Below are 12,191 nucleotides of genomic sequence, written 5' to 3'. Positions count from 1 at the left end.
TGATTCAGGACAGTCCGCGTGTGTGTCTGCATGTGTGTGTGTGAGAGAGAAACTGTAGGGGGTGGGGGTGCTGTCACTTTGGCAACACAACTGCACATATTGCAGCGATTACCACAGCGGAAAAATGTTTTTCTGCAACATGCAATTACTACAGATTACAGATTGCCGTCCTTGCATCAGAAGCTCTCGCCAGAAAAGGAGAAACACTGTGCATTTGTGTGCATATGTGTTTGTGTGTGTGTGTCGTTACACACAAATAGACAGAGACACGGAGACAAAGAAAGATGAGAAATGATTATAGCTCACACTAAAAACCACAACTGAAAAAAAAATAGGGGAGTTGACGTATTTATGGGTCTCATTTAGATTTAAAAGTTATACTGACTTACTCGGGTAAATAAAGAAAGAAAAAAATGCAATCTGTCCTTCAGTAAAAGTAGAGCAGGGCACATTTTCAAGGCCTTTTGTCCATCATCATCAACATTATGAGAAACGTATACTGATGCTCTTGTGGAGTATACAAGCCTATATGCCTCCAGTTTAAGGCTTTGCATTTTGTTCCACGTTACAAATCACCCTGAATATCAGAAAGCTTCTTCAGGTCATACTAAACAATATAGCCCAAAAGTGGTGCCCCGCAGCAAGGCAGGGCCCTATTTACAAACCCACCAGATCAAAACTCAACCCAAAAGTGCTCCTATAATAGCACTGGGGCCTTTTGGTGAGCTTACCATCCAATGCTACTTTTAGTGGGTTTCCAAAGAATAAACAGGCCTGCCAACCACATCACAGACCTCTGACTGTCATCGTTGGGTGAGTGTACCCGACGGATGATGTGAGGGCGGAGCGACCGTGACACCGAGGTTTACGGCGAGTTCCCCCCCGCCTGGCTCGGGGGTGGGGTGAACTGGCATTGAAAGGATGGGTGGGGAGGAGGGGGACCTAAACTGACTTGCAGCAGATTCTTTAAAACAGCCACAACAATCCAAAAATGCTCCATGACAAGTCAAATTCTACTCAAATGAAAAAACTGGAGTATTATTAACAAAAACCAAAGTGAGAAACTGACAAAACTGATAAAGTAGCATTTTTTACGCAACCATTAGTTTCCGTAAGCTAGTGGGCACTAAGGACGTAAGCTGAAGCAGCATTAAATAGAATAGATGCGCACTTTGTTCATGGTAAATTTACATTTTTATTTGGAGTAGAAACAATTGCCGTTTTGCAAAAACTACATACACACGAATCTTTTAACCCTCAACTCACCAAGCTGCTTAGCAACAGGACTCACTTATTTTACTTCTTATTGGCTCTTGTTGTCTTTATCATCTTCTGATTCCATTAATTGTTGTTCCTAATCACTTTTTATGGAAAAATAACTTAACGAGGATGGTCTCTGCCAGTTGATCCGGTGTCGTTGTCACGTTGAGCGTTCAGGCTTCGCAGCAGTAAATCTTCCGGCTCTCAGGCTGTTAGCCACAAGTTTAGCAGCAAAGCATCAATAATAAAATCAAAGCCTCGAATGTTAAAAGATATACTTATATTAGTCAAGTCCCCATATAACTTTATAATATCCATTACACTCTTTATATCATATGTAGAGGAGCATTGACACATTTATGCTCAGAAGCATTTAAAAACATCACCGAGGCACAAAGACGTCTGTGACCCCACACAGTTACTTCAAAGTTAACAGCGACTGTTTCATTCATCAAAATGTATTCATTCTGTTGGCTGTTAGGGAAAATCTAAACACTCGTCTTATTAAATATTAGAATGTACTTGACAGAAAACAATATTTAATGCAGTTACTTATGCACTGAAATCGGTGGCCTTTCATCCTTGCTGGGTTTCATCACTTGAACATTTATATTGTGGACATAAGTGTCGCTCGTCTCGGGCTCACAGGTTAGGCGGCTACTTCCTCCTTTGTCTTGTGGTCGATTTTATTTTTCACAATTAATTCCACACCCATTTTTATCATTTTATTTCCCGTTCCCAGAGTCTGCTTGTCATTGTCGGTTTTTACTAAAATCGCTTATGTTGAAACATTATAGAAAGTGTACCTTTCAGTTGGTTTCAATTTCTGTCTTACTTCAGTGGCTTCTCAATTAGAACAGCTTGCTTTCTCTATGACACGGTGCAGCAAAGATGTTACCTTATATGGGCGTGGCAGGCTGCTGATCGCAAACGGCGTGCAAGAACCTGTCAGATTATCGAATCGAAATGATTCTGCATTGTGTGCAAAGTACGAACACTTGCAGTGCAGTTGTGTTATTTTTGCTTCTAACTTTGCCCCAGTGAGTATTATAATGGCTGTATTATAAATGGGTACACAGTGGTTTCTGCAGTAGTTTGATTTGTGTTGCTTTAAATAAATTCCATAGAGAATTCAAATATTTAACTAGAAAAATTTGCATTTCCTGCGAAAATGCAGTGTGGATGCTTTAAAGCTGAAGCTGTATGCAAAAACTAGCTGAAAAAGCTGAAAAGTTGCAGAAATTGTAAAAACTTTGCAGAAGCAAAGGAACTTTGCTAAAATGTAATAACTTAGCAGAACTGCAATATCTTAGAGGAAACATAATACTTGGCAGAAATACAATAGCACAGCAGAACTTAGCAGAAATATTGTAACTTACCAGAAACATGATAACTTCTCAAAAATACAAGAATTTAGGAGAAATAGTATAAGATAACAGAAAGAATATATTTAGCCAAAAATACTTAAACATTACGGAAACACTATGATTTAGAAAAATAGTACAACATAGCAGAAATACTGTGATTTACCAGAGACACTGTGATGAACTATGAATATTGTAATTTTAAATTAAGACTATGTTTTAGCACAAATACTATAATTTAGCAGAAATACTATCATTTGGCAGAAATACTATGTTTCAGCACAAATACTCTGGTTTAGCACAAATATTATAACATAGCAGAAATACAATTATACAGCAGAAGTGCTATATTTAGAGAGAAAAATATAATATAGTAGAAATACTATGATTTAGCAGAAATACTGTAATCAGGACATATACTGTAACATGACAGAAATTCCTCCACTTAGTAGTAATACTATAACATAAGACAAATGTTATGATTTGGCACAAAAACAAAGATTTGGCAAAATACTATGATTGAACAGAAGTACTAAGATTTAGTAAAAGTACTTTGATTTAACAGAAATACAATTATGGAGGAGTAATACTTTAAAATGGGAGAAATATTGATACACACACACATACACAGAGCCTAAAGGGAACAGTATTTGTGCCATGGAGTGTTAACAAGAATCTGAGGTCCATATTAGAAAAGCTGGTAAAATCATAAAAGTTTGCAGAATACTGTAAAAGGCTTTCTCTCTCTCTCTCTCTCTCTCTGTGGTTGTCTCGCACACACACACACACACACACACACACACACACACACACACACAAGATCCAATTCAGTCAACCAGTCTAAATATATTGAATTTAAATCTTACAATGAGACCATCCCATAAAAAGGCTTTCTCTCTCTCTCGCTCGCTCTCTGTCACACACACACACACACACACACACACACAGGGAGAGAGAAGTAAGGTTCTAGGTCAAAGCCTGGGAGCTGCTGAATTTGAATCCACCAATCAGAGAGCCTGTGCACCGCCAAAACAGGTGCACGCAGCACAGAGAGACACAGGATTTTTGCAGTCTATTTCTCATAGTGACGACTCCCCTCAAACAAATGACCATAATTTCCTAACCGTAGGGGCTAGAACGGTCATTCTTACACCGTTTTGTTCAGAAGAGATGGGGGAATCTTCCAGTGTTGACAATTTATCATTAAAATATGAATTATTAAAGATATTTGACTTCTAATGCACCATAACTGAGTAGAGCAAAGCAAAAACTGCCTTGACTTGCCCTCAAACAACGCTTTCTAACTCTAAATCTATTTGGAGTATCAATATCATTCTTTCACCGTAAGAGACAGCAGGCTTTGGTGAACAGTCATGGAAATTTTCAGGTCTCTGTGGAAATCCATTAAAAAGATATGACGAGAGAAAAAAGTGGTTCATTTCCAGAGTTTGAAATCTGAAGAAATCTGAGCGAAGGACGAATTTCCTACCCTCAAACAAGTCTAACTCATTTCAGAACGGTAATAGGTGAGAAAATAATTCTTGAATTGTGAGCGTCAGGAGTGTCTGAAGATATACTGGGACAAGCCTCATGTCTTAACTTTGCTTCGTTAAGGAGATATGACGATTCGAATATGCCTCTCATTACAGAAATCAAGCGGTGATTTTGAACAAGCTCTCCATTGATTTCCTATGGAGAGTTTTGCGACTTTGTGTTGGTCTGAGGAGATTTGCCAAAATTCTATAAATCCCACAACAATGATAGTGACATTTTCGGAAAGCCAGCAAAAATACCTACGTTTTGATGTATAATTTGTGGAAGTTGAGTGAAAATTGAGCAAGTAGCAAGAAGTTGTTCGGACATGAAGAGAAGACTGCAAAACCTTCAGTGGCACACTGGAAGCCAAGTGCATAGCAACCATAACAACGCATGTATTTTGTGAAAAATCACAATTTTGCAACTGAAAACTTTAAGAGGCATAAAAGTAAAACGGTAAAAGATTTGAAAAAGCTGATTTATACCTGAATAGCCCAATAATTTGAGAACATTTTAAAGTTTGAATGGTTGTTCTACGTGAAAATATGAGGAAGTAGTTAAGTTTCAAAAACAAGCAAATTTTAGCAGAATTGCAGAAGTTTCCCATTCATTTCAATGGGACAAATTAAGCTTAATATTTTAAAAAGTATAATAGTGAAAAATACCAAAAGTCATAGCACACATTAGCAGAAATAGCAGAATAGTTTAAAATTTGAACGGTGAAAATCGGCTGAAAATTGTGGAAGTAGTTAAGTGCCAAAAAGTGTACGGAAGTCCCAAGAGGAACTCAATAGTGTGGATGCTTAAAGCATCCACACAATTACATGTTTAGAGTGAAGCCGTTTCAGAAGTTTGGCATAACAAGAAATAATTTAATAACCTAAATAATGACATGGTTGGAGTTTAATTGGGTGTATTTGTTAGACTTAAGTATTTTGAACATAAAATCTTAATTTGACAACTACATGCTGTGCCAAATATTTCCATTATATTATGATAATTTCAGTCCCTGTAATCAAACTGTTTAGATTTATAAAATATTAGCATTACAGTGTCGTCGTGTCAGTTGTTTGGTTGCCATTAAAGTGTGATTTTAGTTTTTCCGCCATAATCACTCAGAAGATTTCCTGCATTAGTCGAACAAATGCACTGTTGCGTCTTTCCAGCGTTGCAGCACCGGGCTGGTCAGAATCGACGCTACCAAACTCATAATGCAGTCAATATGGGATGAAGTGATGAAGCACCGTTTGGTGGGTCTGAAGATGAATGCAGTCTTTAAGAAGGCCATTTACATTCAGCAGACAGAAATAAAAACGTAGCTGCAGTCGTTCCCCCAACAGCCATTATGTTGCTAAATTGATTCGGGAGGCTTTAATAAGCCCTTGGCTCCACTCTGCACCTTTTTTAAAATGTATGCAGCGTATTAAAGATGCATGAGATGAATGTGCTCATTGTCTCCTCTGGTGACTGCCTGATCACAGCTCATCATGCTAACATAGTAATTAGCTGCTGGGTTTGGAAGTGTCACCATCCTCTTCATCATCTCTGGAATCAAATATACTCTAAATGCCTTCAAGGAGCTGAAACTGGGGCCCGAGTACAAGGCGGCGGGCGGTGGGGGGTGAACGCTGAAGAAAACTATAGAAATGAAAATGAAAATAAAGACTTTTGGGGTCATTAAGAGCTCAAACAAAGTTTACGTACACAGATGCATTCCAGCCATCATTAAAACTAACACAGGCGACCTTGCTGGAGAAAAAGTAACATGCAAATTTACATGATCAAAATTGTTCAATGTGTTTCCCATTTTCTTGCCCGAACATCAAAATGGACAAAAATGACCGCCAATTGTGATGTGCTGACACATTCTGTAATCAAGATTTGAGAAAGAATCAGGCATCAGAGCAGCAAGAGCCCCAAACCCAAACAGTCTGTACCCACTCACTGTTGTTTAAAAGTTTCTCCATATACTTGTGTATATAAACACTCTGACGCTAGAATATGATTTGGCTTTGAGGGGACTAGCACAAATGGCTTTGGTGACTTACATCATGCTTAGAAGTCTAATCACAGACACTCTTGTCATATCAAGCAGAAAAAGTCCATTTCATAGCGAGCTGCATTTTGAAAAAAAGCAAAAAGGGGGGAAAAAGGGAGGGAAGGGTAAACAAGCTTGGCGTTCCACAGTCACCACAGAATTCATCATTCATACAAAAAAATACCCCAAGCCCCAAAGTAGAGCTAATTTAATCCAAGAGGAATAAAACTCCATTTCATAGAAGTCGTCCATTCAGAACACTCAGATTTCCACTGAGCAGAAACCCCCGGCTGAAATTCGAGCAGACACTTTTCGGAAGGAATGCATTCGGTGGGTTGAGGGCCAAAGCTTGCCCTGTAATTTGTGAATGTACAGAAATGTGTGACCGCCGCAGCTCCTCTAAAGATAGAAATCTTTGTCTTATGTCATCGCTGAACCTCAAACTATTTCTAATTGCCCCCATAGCCCCCTTTTCCAAATGAATAGCTACCCATCCAAAGGCTTATGTGTGCATGTCTGAAAATAGCCTGGGAGTTTACACAGGCTAATAGATCATATTCGGGGGGGAAAAAAAAGAAAAACTTTAAAGAGATCTCGACATATCTGAGACTGTCCCCATCTTCAAAGTGGCTTTTAAGTGGCACTGAAAGCAGTGTGGTTGGCATTTAGAGCCAGGTATACCTTTACAGACCCCAAAGGCTTTGCTGTTTCTCCACTAATAGGGATCATACTCATATTAGTCTTTACAATCTGACTCATTGCACACAGAACCCAAAGCAAGCAGGGTTTCCTTTGGCTTTAAATTCACAGAAGACTTTGTAAAGATTCCACAAAACCTTTGAACTCCTTTTTTATTTGTATTTCGACTTGTCCAGAGTGTCTAAAATGCCCCATTTCAGATTTGTTTTACTGCGGTGCTTCAGACAGACTGTGTGATGCTTTCTGATGCTGAGGAGACCCCTTCTTTTGTTCTGATTCAGGCCAGGAAAACAGATGAAGGCAACTTCTCAGCCACAGGTTTTCACAGAGCAACCATCAGTAAACAATGATGTGATTTCTTGATTTATATCTGAAGGATCTGTTTTCTTTTTATCCCCGAATGCTCAAGAATCTTATACGCTGAGGCCTTTTTGAGGTGGGTCCTGGGTTTCACATGTCCTCCAGGAGTTCTGTCTTGATTTCAGGCTCAGCCCACTCGGATCATTAAAAATCGTTCAGGAGCACGGCGGGCTCCGTCCTCGATGCCTGTGCGGCTGAAACTGTAGAAACTGCATGTTGAAATGTGGAGGTCTAAATGTGACAGGCGCCCGGAGCGCACATTAAGGCTGAGTGGGGTATAGCTGGGGCGTGTGGTCACATATTAATAATGAACTAGGGCAGGAGGATGACTAAAATACCACCAGCATTGTCATTGTCCCAGTCCGGCTGTGCTTTTTTAAAATAGAGGCAGTGTGATAGCTGATCTGATCCGATTTATTTATTGTTTTCATTCAGGGAGGTCAGGTTGTACAGCTCTATGCTTCTGTGATTTCTCACATCAGGTAAAAAAAAATATACCAACAATGTCAACACATAAAGCAATTATTTATGCTGCCGTCTTCTGTGAACCAGGGATAAGTGTGATGGTGGCTTTGCTACCATAAAATATTTCTTTTTTTTCTCATGTGCTTTCAGTGTGTAATTTTTTTCAAAGCTTTGCTCAAACCCTCTGAACCGCTGTCCTACATTACAAAAAACAAGCAACCACAGACAAGGAGTGTGAGATTGTTAAAACAAGCCTGCACATTAATATTTCTCACAGCATCCAGCCCAGAAGGAAAGAGAGAGAAAGGCACGCAGGTAGAATTTCACAGAATTTATTTAGAGAACTAAAGTTTAGCAACACTTGGCTGGCACTCTGCTCACACGGTTGTGCAACGTTGCCTTTGTAAATATTAATGAATGTTGCAACAATGATCAAGTGATGTTTGCTGATAGCTATTAGGAAATAAAATTGAGTTTACAGACGATTTTAACAGCTTAAAATTTTAGAATGATGTTTATATTGTTTCTGTCTAAGCTCTGCATCCTGCTTTGTGACTGCTGCTCTGATCACTGCGGCAGGAAAGGTTAAGGGAAACCACTCCGACGAGCTACTTAGCTGCTCTTAATTAATTATATTGCAAACAACAGCGTTAAAAAACTGAACACACACTATGAAAATTTTACTAAAACATATATTCGCTGAATTTAATTCATTAATTATTATTTTACGTTTTGTGCCTTTTTTAAATCAAAACAACAAATTTCTAGAGCGTAATGCTTTCTCTCCCAATCGATCACTCCTTGCCAAACTCAGTAAAATGTGCACACGGTATTTTTAAGCGATGTTTAAAAGCCTGCCTGTGCATTTAAAATGAATTAAAGCAGAAACACACACACAAAAACTCTCAGATAATTGAATCTATAAATGATGTATGTAGACGCGCAAATATCGCATTTTATTCATTCAGTTGGCTTCAATGTGAAGTTTTTAAACGAATAAATGTGCGTGCTCTAATAAGAATTTTTATTTCCCGACAATAACACATTTTATTGTGATCCGGGCAAATATCTCACACGTGGATGTGAATATGAAAATGCCCGGGGAGCAAATCTCCCACCAGCTAAACAGAAATTCCCCCCAAAAATCAAAAATATGTTTAAGCGTTTGGCCTAAAGTCGAAATTAATTCAGATTTCCGACTCATCTCAGGGAGCAGATAAAAGTTTCCTCTGCAGATGTGAAATGTCTGCTTCTCAGACCGCCGGAGCTGTCAGCGATTGAAAAGGCAAATGCGCCAACTAGTGTCAAAAAGCAGCACGGCGGAAGGCTTTAGCAGGGTGTGCCATCATTTGATGTAACCCTCAACATTTCTAATGAATTCAGCCTCTGGCACACACACACACGCATTGACTCTGTTGTGTTCTTTGATGTGGAAAAAACACATTTGCTTGTTTGCTTTAATTTTTTTATTGAATTCCGCTCAGTCAATTAAAATGATATGGATCTATCTTAAACCCATAATTTCACTTTATGAAAATTTTGAGGTGGTGCGAAGCTTCGAGATATAATAGCGTCTAAAATGAATAAATGAGATTGAAACCGCAGACCTGGGGCCTTCTTTAGATCACTTCCAAACAGCTGAGTTCAGAGGAGGCTGTGTGATAAACCAGCGTGGAGATAAAGGTGCACACCTTTGATCTTATATAATATTTTAACGATTAAGGTGGTGCCCTGTGACACTCGGGATTTACAGTAAATCTCCACAGAAGCCAAACGCAGGGTTTATTCTTAAGCGCTAAAGTCCATCAAATTCACCATTTAAAGCATCTGCTTATTTCATTATTAGTCATAATAAAAAAAATTAATTTAAGCAAAAGTATTTGCTTGCACGCTGGTTTTGTTTTCGTAAGTTATATCTGGCGTCTCTTATTCTGAAAAATAAAAATAAATAAAACATTTCCTCTTAACGCACGCTGTCTCCTGCTTTCTGTTTCATGTAAAAAGTGTGTGTAGCGCATAAAAACACAGAGAAAAGCAGAGATATGTATCAATAATTTAGATCGTGTGTGTGACAACAGTGCATAGCTGCAGAGGGAGCACCGGCGAGTTTGATTGGTCTGATGAAAGCCCAGCCCAGTAGATTCATTGGTCGAAATCATCTCCACACTCCCAACCACTAAACACTAAAATGACTAGGGTAAAATAATATCGCGGCACTCTGCACCCTGTTCATCCTCACGGCTCCTTCTTGCGCCCTAAAGGATAACTTTTAAAGGAAATCCAACTGGAGCGACAGGATCGTTCCCATTATTCCAGAGTTGTGTTGGTTTTGGTTGTTTTTTTTTTTTTTTTTTGTGGGAACACCTAAACTGGGATGCGGTTGCGAGAACTTTTACGCAAGAAACAGGACATCGCTGTGCTTTAACTGCAGTTTGACTGTAGATATTCGAGTTTGAGAAATTTAATTAGACTTTTTTGTTTTGTTTTGTTTTTAAACCAGCGGTGAAAAAAGTTTCTGGTGCAATCAGCGGGAGGCGTCTGCTTAAAAAGAAAATCGCTGTTTAGTCGAGACATTTTTTTGGTTTTAGTTAGGCGGATTAATTATTTTTTTTTAATATATCGCGCCTGGATTACCTGTGCCAACAGACTCTTGCCGATCTGCAGAAAAATATTTGGGAGATTCATTCACTTATTTGCGAGTTTGAGTGAGATCTCGGGCAGTTTGTGGTGCTTATATTCAGTTCTCACGCGGCAGAAAGAAATCCACGGTGTGTGGCAGACGCGAGCACCGATATAAGACAAGCTGAGCGCTGCCGCAGAGCTTTTATTTGCACGTCTTTGCTGAAATTAGAGCAAACCTCGTCGGCTCTGGTGCTGCTCGAGCCGACACATCATGTGCAGATGATCTAGCCACACAGTCACCAGTTTGTAGTTTCTGTTCAGGTAGCGAGGCTCTTTCCACTCTGCGCTCTCGCCTCCAACCTTTGCGCCAACACAGTGGACTCTTGACACCAGCAGCGTCTGGAGAGACAGACAAAAACTTTTCCCTCCAAAGAGTTTTGCTCCTCTGATCCGACCCAGTCAGGTGGCACTGACCCAAGCTGTTGTGATGCATATTCCCGTAGAGCCGCCGACCACCAGACGGTTCACGCCGCCCTCCACATCCTTCCCCTGCAGCAAGATTGGAGACAGCAACGGGGCCATGGCCACCGCGGGGCCCATCAGGTCAAGACCGGACACCAGGAACGTGGTGGACGTCCTGGCGGACCACGCGGGCGAGCTGGTCCGGACCGACAGCCCGAACTTCCTCTGCTCTGTGCTGCCGTCTCACTGGAGGTGCAACAAGACGCTCCCCGTGGCTTTCAAGGCAAGACACATCGCTCCTTATTATCATGTGTTATATTTTTCATTTAATAATTCCCACTGCAGGCTCTAACTTCCTTAAATGTACGAGTAAAGAAAAAAAAAGAAGAACAAAAAATAAATAAATTAAAACCAAGCAAATGGGACTTGAGGAAGTAATCCATTTTCTTTTATTTAGAATTATCTGATGGGATTTTTGGGTGACTTTCAGTTTTTGCTTTGAGTGAAATTTTAAATATCAAATCGTAAAAATAACATTTGCTTTTTAGGCTTTAAAGTGCACAATAAGGGATAAGAAATTTAAGTGCAAGCAGCAAGAGCAGCTGAATTAATATTTTGTACCTTTATGTGTTTCTGGATTACGCAATGTTGACGCTTTCTGAGTCAATTCTTGTGTTTTTATCAGTTAACTGTCTTTGTCATGTGTTCGGATCCGCTCGGATGAGGACATCACAGTAACAGAACGTGTAGTGAAATTTATATGATTTCTTTGTTAACGTGATGACATTGTCTACTTTAAAAAAATCTCCAAGCTGCATAATTCAATCAGCAGATTATTGTTGACATTGTGTTCAAATTGTACAATGTACGATTTCTAACTTAATATTACGAAACAGTCGGATGCGGTTTTACGCGCGCATTGAGCACATTTGCTTTGATGACCCGAGTGACCAACATCTTTTTTTCCCTCTCCTGCGCTCAGGTTGTGGCTCTTGGTGACGTCCCCGACGGGACTCTGGTCACCGTGATGGCCGGAAACGACGAGAACTACTCGGCCGAGCTGAGGAACGCCTCGGCTGTAATGAAGAACCAGGTGGCTCGCTTCAACGACCTGCGCTTCGTGGGCAGGAGCGGACGAGGTGAGCGTAACCTCTGAAACTCTCTCTCTCTTTCTCTCTCTCTCTCTCTCTCTCACACACACACACACATACAGGCCTGCACACAAACGATGAGGGAATGTCTGCGTGTAATGCATTTGAAAACACATAATAATAGATCATATTTCTGGGCACAGAAAAAAACAAACAAAAAACGAGTGACAACATATTTTTGAGAGAACGCGGATGATATGAAACTAAATATTTTGCACAGGCTGCACCGCTGCG

General features: G+C 39.9%; 1 protein-coding gene across 1 annotated transcript in view; it reads left to right on the top strand.

Moving 5' to 3' along the window:
* Nucleotides 1–12,191, top strand: part of runx3 (RUNX family transcription factor 3) — a 51,256-nt gene that overhangs the window by 11,382 nt on the left and 27,683 nt on the right. The window contains exons 3-4 of the mRNA XM_084914130.1: nt 10,848–11,089; nt 11,789–11,945. Coding sequence (XP_084770256.1) covers nt 10,848–11,089; nt 11,789–11,945 — 399 coding nt within the window. The remainder of the gene's footprint in view (nt 1–10,847; nt 11,090–11,788; nt 11,946–12,191) is intronic.

This window comes from Perissodus microlepis, chromosome 19 (assembly GCF_051167445.1).
Source record: "Perissodus microlepis isolate ML-2025 ecotype Zambia chromosome 19, ASM5116744v1, whole genome shotgun sequence".
Classification (NCBI taxonomy): Eukaryota; Metazoa; Chordata; class Actinopteri; order Cichliformes; family Cichlidae; genus Perissodus; species Perissodus microlepis.
This window is presented reverse-complemented; position numbering and strand designations above follow the sequence as displayed.